Source organism: Phocoena phocoena, chromosome 3 (assembly GCF_963924675.1).
Source record: "Phocoena phocoena chromosome 3, mPhoPho1.1, whole genome shotgun sequence".
NCBI lineage: Eukaryota > Metazoa > Chordata > Mammalia > Artiodactyla > Phocoenidae > Phocoena > Phocoena phocoena.
The window spans coordinates 76,703,103-76,716,268 of NC_089221.1; the positions used below are offsets into that span (position 1 = coordinate 76,703,103).

At 39.4% G+C, this 13,166-nt stretch overlaps 1 protein-coding gene across 4 annotated transcripts in view; it reads right to left on the reverse strand.

Moving 5' to 3' along the window:
• Positions 1–1,237: 1,237 nt before the first annotated feature.
• The window catches only part of MCTP1 (multiple C2 and transmembrane domain containing 1), a 533,762-nt gene continuing 521,833 nt past the window's right edge, over positions 1,238–13,166 (reverse strand). For all 4 annotated transcript variants that reach the window (XM_065875060.1, XM_065875059.1, XM_065875058.1 and 1 more), the window contains 2 exons: positions 2,777–2,874; positions 1,238–1,309 (listed from right to left, as the gene is read on the reverse strand). In XM_065875060.1, the coding sequence (XP_065731132.1) occupies positions 1,238–1,309; positions 2,777–2,874 (170 nt within the window). The remainder of the gene's footprint in view (positions 1,310–2,776; positions 2,875–13,166) is intronic.

The following is a 13,166-nucleotide window of genomic DNA, read 5'->3' on the forward strand; positions in this document are numbered from 1 at the left end:
CTCTCTCTAGAGGTATACTCCCTTGATATACCAGGAAGTTAGGTACAAAAACTACATGAGAGTCGGGAATGCAATTTTTAAGTATAGATTCTATGGTAAGTAGTGAAACATTTTCAAAGGCAAACCCCCTCCCCATAAGCAGTTTATTTTACAAAATAGGTTTTCATGCATTCATATTTTCAAGAATGATTTTTTTTTCTATAAATGAATGTAATGAAACACTGGCATATCACTTAGCACACTGCATTCTCCTCTATGTTAAAATTCACACTAATAACAAAAATCATAATATGCATATTAAAGCAGTTCAGTAACCTAATAAGAAAGTAGATACATTTTTTTTCTGTGAGAACACTTGAGTATTAAATATTTTTAGATGCACAGAGGCATAATCTGACACCAAAAGCAATGTGGATTTAATTTGCTAGATTTTTGACAACTGAACTGGGTTGCTAATTTGGCACAAATTAATAGTGATTGGTATAAAAATCCTTATAGGCAATCATCATTTATAAACCTGGCAGTATTTTTTGTGTAGTCCTGTAGAGATTTTAAGGTTTTAGATGGAATGATAGAAGATTCGGAAATTTTCTTTGTAGGATTTCAGTGTGTGGAAGATTCTCTTGAGGAGGTGAATATACCTTCACTCATTAGCTTAAAGTCAGCCTAGTCATATCTAAATAATTTGCACAGCAATGAATATCAGGATCCGAATCTATGTTAAGTTGTAATGCATCTGTTCCATTATTTAGGTTCTGGGATCCCTCCTCCCTTTTGAAATGTATAAAACATAGAAAACCGTAATGGATTACTTTTTAGATAAAAAATAGTCACATTAAAAAAAAACTTTAAAATCAAATTGACATTTACATTTTATGTAGATTTAATCAGAGCACAGCTGAGCATTTAATATTCTAGTTCTTACACTTGTAATTAGAGAAATGTGTATCTCCCAATGTTACCATTCTTAACATTTGTTGTTCCAATGTGTTATATTATTATCCACAGCTAACAAGGCTTTCACGCAGCAATAGCTAAACCTTTATCAAATTGATTCCGTACAATGGAAGTATATTTTCAAAGACATATGCCTTTGTACACTATTTACAAATTCTCTCAATCATGGTAAAATGGCAAAATAAATAAAAAACAGAAAGAAAGGAAATGCAGCTCAGGCTGAAGGCTTTTCCTTTTATCTTCCCAAACAGATGCTGGTCTCCTCAGTGCTGGGAGCTGGCTAGCCAAGATTGTTTTTCTTCCTTTTACATGGGCTATGAGAAGGATCTGGTTTCAGTTCTTGGTATTGCACCTGTTTAAACAGAGTTCAGAGAAAGGCTGGTCAGGTGGCCACTTTCTGGCAAAGGAAGGAAAAGCAAAGGAATTGAGAGGAGACTATGCTTGGGGAAAAAGAAAGTGCTCGCTCTGGAAGCTGTATGCGATCTGCAGCTGGGATGCAGAAAACAATAGAATGATAGAGCAAAGAGTCAAGGGAAGTCTTGCCAGAATCTACATGAGAGCCCTGATGTGAACTTTGGTAACAGGCTGAGGTCTCTATTGCCTATACCCAAGTAACATTAAAAGCAGAACCATCTCCATCTATTTTGAAGGGCCGAATAATGGTTCTCTATAATTATTTATTGTGTGCTTGTTTAATATAAGCTTTATCTCCATCCAGCCCTCTCTCATGTCTGATACCAAATCAAAAACGCAGCTGAAACAAAGGAAAAAGGTATTGCTGCAACCCAGCTTCAATAATTTGATAAAAACATTTCTCATTTTACTCTGAAAATATTTAATGATCAATGGGCATTAATTAACCTCCAAGGCTTTCAAAGGATTGAGATATGCCCCGGTTCTCAAAGATCAGTTACTCTTTCCCCCTTCACTGATCTCTAAAACAGACATCTTTAAAACTCACTTAATTCATGCAATTTATTTAAGGAAGTGTTTTTCTCAGTATCTGCTGGCACACTTTGCTTTCACCATCTAATATTCCTAATTCCTCCTTCAGGTGATGGTGACTTCCCTTCACAAACTCCAGCTGAACCTTGGGGGAGGATTGTCCCCCTGACACCCTGGTAGGTTCTCTATGCAATGCCCTCTCATTCCCCAATCTTCTCTGTAAGTTCTTCTTGGATAACACCCCAAACTGGGCTAATTCCTGAATGGCAAAATCTTCTACAGGCTTTATTAGCTTTACTTAGCTCTTCTAAAACCTTCAAAATTAAATGGATATAAAAGTTAAAACCTAATGCCACACTTAGATTAAAATGATACAGGCATACCTTAGAGATATTGCATGTTTGTTTCCAGGCCACTGCAGTGAAGCAAATATTGCAAGTCACATGAATATTTTGGTTTCCCAGTGCATATGAAAGTTCTGTTTATGGTATACTGAAGTCTATTAAGTGTGCAATAGCATTATATCTAAAACAGTAATACCTTAATTTAAAAGTGCTTTATTGCTAAAAAATGCTAAACATCATCTGAGCCTTCAGCAAGTATTAATCTTTTTAAAATAGTAACATGAATGATCAATGATCATAGGCCACCATAACAAATATAATAATAATGAAAAAGTTCAGAATGTTTCAAGAATTACCAAAATGTGACCCAGAGTGAGCAAATGCTGTTGGAAAAATTGTTCCAATAGACTTGCTCAGTGCGGGGTTGCCACAAACCTTCAACGTGTAAAGAAAAAAAAAAAGAAAAGAAGTATCAGTGAAGCACGATAAAATGAGCTATGCCTGTAGTTATAATAATGAAACCTACATACCACTTGCACATCTGAAGGGACTCTGGAAAGGAAGTCAAGTAGTTCATTATTATCAATTGCATATGGACTCCGCAGCTTTTTTGTAAATTTATTGATGCCTGAAAAAGTGACAGATCAAACATTATTGAAATCTATAAAGTCTGGAGTTCAAATACACATTTCTGGCAAAAGTGTTGTGGTGATTTAAAGATCCAGATTAAGCTGCCTTTATTTCAGCCTTGACTGAACCAGTAAACCCAGTTTGTTTCCCTTCCTTCCTCCCTCCCTCCCTCCCTCCCTCTTTCCCTCCTTTCCACCTTCCCAACTCCATGGCTGCTCTGTTTTTCTCTTTGTACTTCAGTGGCTTCTTCCCAGCAGGAAAGGCTTTCTATTTGGGAAACAAAAGGCACCTGGCCTATCTTGCCTTTCCCCTCAGTGTTACAGCACTTTGAAGCTTTGCTTTAATGTTTCAACTATGATGAAACTTGTCTCCCTACATTTTGGATTGGGATTGTTTTTAAGGCAAGAAATCTGACTTACTGGTTCCCCCGTTTCAAAAGATACGCTTTTTTTTTTTTCAGTGGTGGGGAGGTGTTGTTATTATGCAAACTAACCTGGGTTTTTGTTTTTTCTGTTTTAATTTCAAAATGACCTGGAATTTGGAAGGGTTTACCACCAGCTTTAAAAAACTAAAAAGCTTTGAAGATGGCGACATATAAGGATCCCAAACACATCTCTTCCCACCAACATGCTGGATCTACAGCTACATATGGAGCAGCTACCTCTGAAAATAACCTAAAAATTGGCTGAGTGAGTCTACACACTGGCCATCGTGAGAAGGCCCACATCGAAGCATGTAGGAGAGGCAGGGACACAACCACACCATAAACCCCACCCCTAGCCTGAGAACCCACAATCAGGAGGGACTTCTCTCTGAGCAGTGAGGGTTTGAACCCCAAATCAGGCTTCCCCAACTTTTAAGAATTGCACCTGGAGAGATGAGCCCCCAAAACATCAAGATTTTTTTCTTTTTCTAGTTTTGAGAAATAATTGACATACAAGTTTAAGGTATACAGCATGATGGTTTGATGTACACATATAGTGAAATGATTACCACAGTAGGTTTAGCTAATATCCATCATCTCGTATAGACAAAAGAAAAATTTTTTTTCTCTTTTTCTGTGAGTTTGATGTTTGGGCTTTTGAGGGGTTTTATTTTTGCTTTTTTTTCCAATTCCACATATAAGTGAAATCATACAGTGTTTGTTTTTCTCTGACTTCTTATTTCACTAACATAACACCTTCAAGGGCCATTCATGTTGTTGCAAATGGCAGGATTTCCTTGTTTTTTTATGGCTGAATAATATTTCATTGTATACCACTTCTTTATCCATTAATCCATCAGTGGACACTTAGATTGTTTCCATGTCTTGGTTGTTGTAAATAATGCTGCTATGAACATGGGGGTGCAGATATCTTTTGGAGTTAGTCTTTGTTTCCCTTGGATAAATTCCCAGAAGTGTAATTGCTGGATCATATGGTAGTTCTATATTTATTTTTTTAAGGCCTCTCCCTACTGTTCTCCATAGTGGCTGTACCAATTTACATTCCCACCAACAGTGTACAAGGGTTCCCTTTCCTCTGCATCCATACCAGCATTTCTTATCTTTTTGATGATGGCCACTCTAACAAGCATGAGGTGCTATCTCATTGTGGTTTTAATTTGCATTTCCCTAGTGACTACGGTTATTGAGCATCTTTTCATGGATCTGTTGGCCATTCGTATATCTTCTTTGGAAAAATGTCTATTCAGGTCCCTTGCCCATTTTTAATTTTTTTTTTGTTATTGGATTGTATGAGTTCTTTATATATGTTGGATATTAGCCCCTTATCAGATATATGGTTTGCAAATATTTTTTCCCATTCTGTAGATTGTCTTTTCACTTTGTTAATGTTTTTTTTTTTTTGCTATGCAGAAGCTTTTTGGCTTGATACAGTCCCACATGTTTATTTTTAATTTTGTTTTTGTGTTTTAGGTGTGATTTTCAAGAAATCATTACCAAGACCCATGTCAAAGAACTTTCTAAAAAATGTTTTCTTCTAGAAGTTTCATGGTTTCAGGTCTTACAATCCATTTCAAGTTATTTTTTGTGACTGGTATAACATAGGGGTCAAGTTTCATTCTTTTGCATGTGACTATCCAGTTTTCCTAGCACCATTTATTGAAAAGACTATCTTTTCTCATTGAGTATTCTCGGCTCCCTTGTCAAATATTAATTTACCATATATGCTTGGATTTATTTCTGGGCTCTCAATTCTGTTCTATTAGTCTATTTGTCTCAAAACATCTAGCTTCAAAAACCAACTTGTGTGTTCAGACTCACCCTCCCCGGTGCCCAGCATGGATGCAGCTGATCCAGGGGCAGCCAGATTTTGTGTGGGAAAGGATCATTTGCTTGTCATGAGGGGAAGGCATCTGATGTGAAACATATCCAGGGGCCTACCTGGGTACTCTTCAGGGACAGAGACTGGCAGCCACCATCTTTTTTTTTCTTTTCTGGCAGGAACAATCTCTCCCCGACTGCCTCAGTCCAGCCATTTGGTACCATCTTCATGCTCTCCCTCTGCCATGTTCTAGAGCATCAGTATCTCCCCGAAGGGAGCTTTCACACACATCTTGTGCCTGAGGTTTTACATCTATGAGGCAGTTCAAGATGATGACCTAGGATGATCGTGAACTCACCTCTTCCCATGGACACACCGACTCTACAGCTACATATGGAACAATTTCCGGTAAAAACAAAAAACACCCCCTGAAAACTAGCTGAGCACCTCCTTCACGTGGGGCAAATGAGAAAAAAAGCTACATTCAAGTGGATAGAGATGCTGAGAATCTCACCATAAACCCCACCCCCAGTGCAGCTACCTACCCACCATCAGGAGGAAACTCACAAACCCGGAGCTTCTCGCTGAGTAGCCAAGAGTTTGTACACCACCTAAGGCACCTTAGCTTTTAAGACCTGCACCTGAGAGTTGAGCCCTCAAGGCATCTGGCTTTGAAAGTCAATGGGCTTGCATCCATGAGACCCAAAGTGCTATAGTGAAAGGAGAATGGCTCTTAAAGAGCTCGTGAGCACTCACTCACCCCAGGGCCCAGCACAGAGGCAGCTGTTTGAAAGGTGCCCAGGTTTTAAGTGAAGAAAATTCATTTCCTAATCTTAAAAAGTTGGCCAGAGAGGCAGGGGCCTGCTGGAATACTATCTGGGGACAGAAGCTGGTGGGCCCCATTTTTGAGCTCTCCCTCTACTGCGCTTCAGAGCACCAGTATGTCCTGGAGGGAAGCTTTTACCCACGTCTCATGTTCTGGGTTTTGTGGCTGCCACCAGGGGGTACCCCTTGATTGCTTGGCTCTGGAGGCCAGGAGACTGGTGCTCCTTGGTCCCCTGGAGCTATAACATTCGAGAGACAGTTCTTGGCAGGCTACCACCCCCAGGGCACTGGACAGACAGCAGACTGAAACACACCCCAGTCTTTCCAAGAAAGAGCCCTATTTGCTTGTCCAGGAGCTTTGGCCTGAGGGGCAGGAATCTGCCCTGGCACACTTCTAGGAGCCTATGGAAGTGTTCTCAGGGAACAGAGGCCAACGGAGGCTGATGGATGCATTCTCTCTCTGCCTTGCTCTAGCTTGCCAGTATCTCCCAGAACCTCGGCTGGTGCCCCAATTTTTGCAACTGCTCTCAGGAGACACCTCTACGTTACCTAGTTCTGGTGGCCAGAGGGGCTTATGTTTGCAGGTCCCAAAGGACTGTAACCAATAGAGAAAGAGGTCTTAAACAGCTAACAACACCCTCAGGGCACAGCAAGAAGTAACAGACCAAGGAGCTCAATCTCTCTGTGAAATGGGCCTATAATTTTATCATGGCAGGCTTCTAATTAAACACACATCTAAGGGCTGACTGTAAACCCTTCCAGACACCTCAGAGGGGAGCTCTTACACATGTCTGGTGCCCCAGTTTTTGCAGCTTCCACCCAGGGGATGCCCCTTGACTGCCTGACTCTGGTGGTCAGGGGAGCTGGTGTTCCTGAGTCTCACAGGACTGTAACAATCAAGAGATAGTTCTCTGCAAGGTACCACCACCAGGCAGGGCACTGCACAAATAGGAGACTGAAACACACCCCAGTCTTTCTATGAAAGAGGCCTATTTGCTTGTCCTGGAGCTTTGGCCTAAGGGGCAGCTTTCAGGTTTGGCACACATCTAGGGACCTATGCAGGTGCTCTCAGGGGACACAGGCCAGGGGATGCTATCTTTGCACTCTCCCTCTGCTTCACCACAGCTCATCAGTATCTCCCAGAAAGGAGCTTATAAACTCATCCAAAGCCCTGATTTTTGTGACTGTCACCCAGGGGACACCTCCAGATCATCTGTCTCTGGTGGCCAGCTGGGCTTACACTTGCATTCCCACTGTATATATCTGCATAATTTAAAAGCTGCTGCCTAAGGGAATGACTTTCAATTAGCCTGAATCTAGGTGCTGCCTGAGATCCTCCTGTTTGAGACACTGACAGGTCTTCACACATCCTCAACTATGAGGGCTATTAAATATAAAATAGGCTTGGACTTCCCTGGTGGCACAGTGGTTAAGAATCCGCCTGCCAATGCAGGGGACATGGGTTCGAGCCCTAGTCCGGGAAGATCCCACATGCCACAGGGCAACTAAGCCTGTGCGCCACAACTACTGAGCCTGCACTCTAGAGCCCGCGAGCCACAACTATTGAGCCCGTGTGCCACAACTACTGAAGCCCGCACGCCCTAGAGCCCGTGTTCCGCAACAAGAGAAGCCACTGCTCTCTGCAACTAGAGAAAGCCTGCACGCAGCAACGAAGACCCAACACAGCCAAAAATAAATAAAAAATAGAATAGGCTGCTTGGACAATCACAAAGGTTTGGGAGACAACTAAGAGCTAAGGCAAGGTTGAATGATAAGGTTCATCTCCTATGCAAGAGCACTACTTCAAGACTGGGAGAGGTGGCTCTTTCATTTAATGCATAGAAACCAACACAGAGATTCAAGCAAAATGAGGAAAATATTTCAAATGAAAGAACAAGATAAACCTCAGGGAAAAAAACCTTAATGAAATGGAGATGTTATTTACCTGATAAGGAGTTCAAAGTCATGCTCATAAATATGCTCACCAAACTCAGGAGGGTATGGATGAACAAAGTTAGAAGTTCAACCAAGAGATAGAACATATAAGTACCAAATAGAAGTCACAGAGCTGAAGAATAAAATAATTGAACTGAAAAATACACTAGAGGAATTCAACAGCAGACTAGATGAAGAAGAAGAAAGGATCATAGAAAATCAGAGGAGCAAAAAAAAAAAATGACAAAAAGTGAAGATGGCTTAAGGGACTCATGGGGACAACATCAAGCATACTAACATTTGCATTATAGGGAGTCCCAGCAGGGGAAGAGAGAGAGAAAGGGGCAGAAAATGTATTTTAAGAAATAATGGCTGAAAACTTCCTTAATCTGGGGAAGAAAACAGATCCAGAAAGCCCAGGGAGTTCCAAATAAGAGAAACCCAAAGAAACCCACATCAAGACATATAATTAAAACATGAAAAGTTAAGGACAAGAGTCATAAAAGCATCAAGAGATTAACAACTTGTTTTATGTACAAGAGAACCCCCAAAAGACTATAAGCAGATTTTTGAGGAGAAACTTTGCAGACTAGAAAGGAATGGCATAATATATTCAAAGTGCTAAAAGAAAAAAGACTTCCAAGCAAGAATACTCTACTCAGCTAAGTTATCCTTCAGAACTGAAAAAGAGAGTTTTCCAGACAAGCAAAAGCTGAAAGAGTTTATCATTACTAAACTGCCTTATGACAAATGTTAAAGGGACTTCTTTAAGCCAAAAGAAAGTGTGCTATAAGTAGAAAGAAAACACATGCAAGTACAAATGTCACTAGTAAAGGTAAATATATACTAAACATAGTGGATTAATCATTTATAAAGCTAGTATGAAGATTATACAACAAATATAGTAAAAATAACTATAACTACAATATTTAGTTAAGGGATACACAACAATAAAAAGGTGTAAAACGTAACATATAAAACAGGGAACTAGAGTAAAAATTTAGAACTTTCAAATGCATTCAAACTTAAGTTCTTGGGACTTCCCTGGTGGCACAGTGGTTAAGAATCCTCCTGCCAATGCAGGGGACATGGGTTCAAGCCCTGGTCCAGGAAGATCCCACATGCCACGGAGCAGCTAAGCCCATGTGCCTAGAGCCCATGCTCCACAACAAAGAGAAGCCACCACAATGAGAAGCCCATGCACTGCAACGAAGAGTAGCCCCCGCTTGCCACAACTAGAGAGAAAGCCCACGTGCAGCAACGAAGACCCAATGCAGCTAAAAAAAAAAAATTGTTCTTTTTAAAAATTAAGTTCTTGTACATAAGCCTCGTGGTAACCACAAAATAAGAAAGCAAGAGAAGAAGAAAAGACCAGAGGAACTACAAAACAGCCAGAAAACAATTAACAAAATGGCAGTAAGTACATACCTATCAATAATTACTTTAATGTAAATGAACTAAATTTTCCAGTCAAAATACATAAACTGGCTGAATGGATTAAAAAAAAAAAAGGCAAGACCCTTCTGTATTGCTGCCTATGAGAGATTAAGTCAGGTGTAAGGGCACACACAGACTAAACATGAAGGGATAGAAAAAGATATTCCATGCAAATGGAACTGAAAGAATGCAGGGGAAGCTATACTTATATAAGACAAATAGATTTTAAAACAATGCAAATTGGAAAGGAAGAAGTAAAACTCACTATTTGCAGATGACATGGTTTTTTATATAGAGAAAATTCTAAAGACTCCACCAAAAAACTGTTAGAATAAGTGAATTCAGTAAAGTTGCAGGATACAAAATCAATACACAAAAATCTGTTGCATTTCTATACACTAACAATGTAGTATCAGAAAGAGAAATTAAAACAATCCCATCAAAAAGAATAAAACACTTAGTAACAAATTTAACCCAGAAGACGAAAGACCTGTACACTGAAAAGTGTAAGACACTGAGGAAAGAAATTGAAGAAGACAAATAAATGGAGAGGTAGTCCCTGCTCAAGGATTAAAAGAATTAATATTGTTAAAATGTTCATACTACCCACAGCCATCTTCAGTTTCAATACAATCCCTTTCAAAATTCGAATGGCATTTTTAACAGAAATAGAAACAATCCCCAAATTTGTATGGAACCACAAAAGACCCTGAATTGCAAAGCAATACTAAAACAGAAGAACAAACCTGGAGCCATCATGCGCCCTAATTTCAAACTATATTACAAACCTATAGTAATTAAAACAGTATGGTATTGGCATAAAAACAGATGACATAGATCAATGGAAGAGAATAGAGAGCCCAGAAATAAGCCCATGTGTATATGGTCAATTTTTTTTTATAAATTTATTTATGGCTGCATTGGGTCTTTGTTGCTGTGCATGGCTTTCTTTGTTGCTGTGCATTTGTGGTGAGCAGGGGCTACTCTTATTACAGTGTGTGGGCTTCTCATTGCAGTGGCTTTTCTTGTTGTGAAGCACAGGCTCTAGGCACGTGGGCTCTAGAGTACAGGCTCAGTGGTTGTGGCACACAGGCTTAGTTGCTCCGCGGCTTGTGGGATCATCCCGGACCAGGGCTCAAACCTGTGTCTCCTGAATTGGCAGGCAGGTTCTTAACCACTGCACCACCAGGGAAGTCCCTGGTCAATTAATTTACAACAAAGGAGCCAAGCATATACAATGGGGAAAGGACAGTCTCATTAAATGATGTTGGGAAAATTGGACTGGCACAAGCAAAAGAATGAAGCTGGACCACTATCTTATACCGCTGACAAAAATTATTACTCAAAACGGACTAAATCTTGAATGTTAAGACGTGAAACCACAAAACTCCTAGAAGAAACTATAGGTGATAACAAAAGTAAAAATAAGTGGGACTGCGTCAAACTAAAAAGCTTCTGCACAGCAAAGAAAACCATCAACAAAATGAAAAGGCAACCTACAGAATGGGAGAAAATATTTGCAAATCATATCTGATAAGGGGCTAATATCCAAAATATATTAAAAACTTACACAGCTCAATTGTCAAAAACAACAATTAAAAAATGGGCAGAGGATCTGAATAGACATTTTTCCAAAGAAGACAGATGGCCAACGGATACATGAAAAGATGCTCAATATCACTAATCATCAGGGAAATGCAAATCCAAACCACAATGAGATATCACCTCACGCCTGTCAGAATAGCTGTATCATCAAAAAGTCTATAAATAACAAATGTTGGGGAGGGTGTGGAGAAAACGGACCCCTTGTGAACTGCTGGTGGGAATGTAAGTCGGTACAACCACTACAGAAAAAGGTATGGAGGTTCCTCAAAAAATTAAAAATAAAACTACCACTATGTTCCTGTAATTTCACTTCTGGGTATTTATCTGAAGAAAACAAAAACACTAATTCAAAAATACATGTGCACCCCCATGTTCATTCAGCATTAATTTATAATAGCAACGACATGGAAACAACCTAAGTGTCCGTTGACGGGTGAATGGGTAAAAATGTTGTGGTATATATATGCACAGTGGAATATTATTCAGCCATAAAAAAGTTTGAAATCTTCCCATTTGTGATAACATGCATTGACCTCAAGGGCATTCATTATACTAAGTGAAATACGTCAGACAGAGAAAGACACGTACTGCATATGATTTCACTTATATGTGGAATCCTTAAAAAAAACAAAAATCAAGCTCATAGATACAGAGAACAGCCTGGAGGGTTACCAGAGGCAGAGGAGTGGGAGGTGGGTGAGGGAGTCAAAAGGTACAAATTTCCAGCAATAAAATGTCATGGGGATCTAATGTACAGCATGGTGACTATAGTTAATAATACTGTATTGCACATTTGAAAGTGGCTAAAAGAGTAGATCTTAAAAAAGTTCTCATCACAAGAAAGAATGTTTCCATTTCTATATTTCTGGCATTGAGATTTATAGAAACCAATTTTCCTTTTAAATTATAAGAAATTTTAAGGCTTGCAAAAGATGCCCCTGTGATTGACTTGGATCACTTCTTGGATTAAAATGGCCAAGAACCATTAAAAATGAGCCATACCTACCCACGCTAACTTATTCAACAGTGAATCCTCTGTGCTACCTGAAGAGCAAATGTGGATGAGGGGCAAATACAGATGAATTTGGAGCTATTATACAAAAAAAAAAAAAAAACAAAAACCAAATTTAATGAGGTAGAAATGTCAAAATAATGTATAAAACTAGAAGTACCTACTCTACATATTCTATGGAATAATGTAGAATTTCAATTGGATAAGTCTACTGTTTTAAATTTATATTGCACTTAATACATTACCAAGCATATTCACATAAAAATACATAAATAAACAGCTTTTTATGAAATCAGAGTGGTAAAAACTGGGTCACAAACTGGAGCATCTTGGCTCTTCAGGGAGTTGAGCAGAATAAACTAATGCAATTATGATTTGGTCCCTGTCTCCCCATGTGAGACTCATGTCTTAAATTTCTATTTAGTATTTCAGCAGTCACCTACCACTAAAGGAATACTGTTTTGTTTTATTTTATTTGATGAAACAAGAGACCCAAACACATTCTCTGCAAATTACGTTTAAGACAGCTTGCCAGTGAGGCCAACCCAGATTACACAGCCAGATGTCTGCCGTGGGCTCCAGTTTCTGAGAACCTGGGGAAAGGAAACCCGAAGTTCCCCACCTATCACAACTGAGATGGCAGGTCTGACCCTAAGTAGGTTAGAGGTAATAAACTGCCACACCTAACGCCCTACCTTAATTCCTTCAATAAAACAGCAGCCGTTTTAAATATCAGAGGAAGGAATGAAAGAGCATACAATAGCGACGCAAGAACATGGTGGAAATGCCTCTTCCCTTGTATAGTGAAAGCACTGTCTTAGTTGAAACTGCTTCTTTAAATTATAGAAATTAAGGCAGGAAAACATAATCACCCTTCCCTTCACCCTCCACTCCCCTACCCAAGATGTAAAGGTAATGATAGTGATGATAGGGGCAAGAGGGCTTGCTGAAGATATGACAAGATATGCCAAAAAGAATAGCGAGGTAAGGATTTGCAAACTGGAGGGCTTGGAGACATCAGACCCTTTTTCATTTTATTCCAGGATATTTCTTTAAAAGCCTTAAGAGAACAAAACATTCCTTTTCATCTTTTTGCTTTCAGTGTAAGCACATGTGTTCTGAAATTAAAACCCATTTTGGTTCTTTGCATTTTGTATACGTTTAGCAATCTCGGGTGTATGCAGTCCAGGGGCAAGTAGAGAATTCTACTCC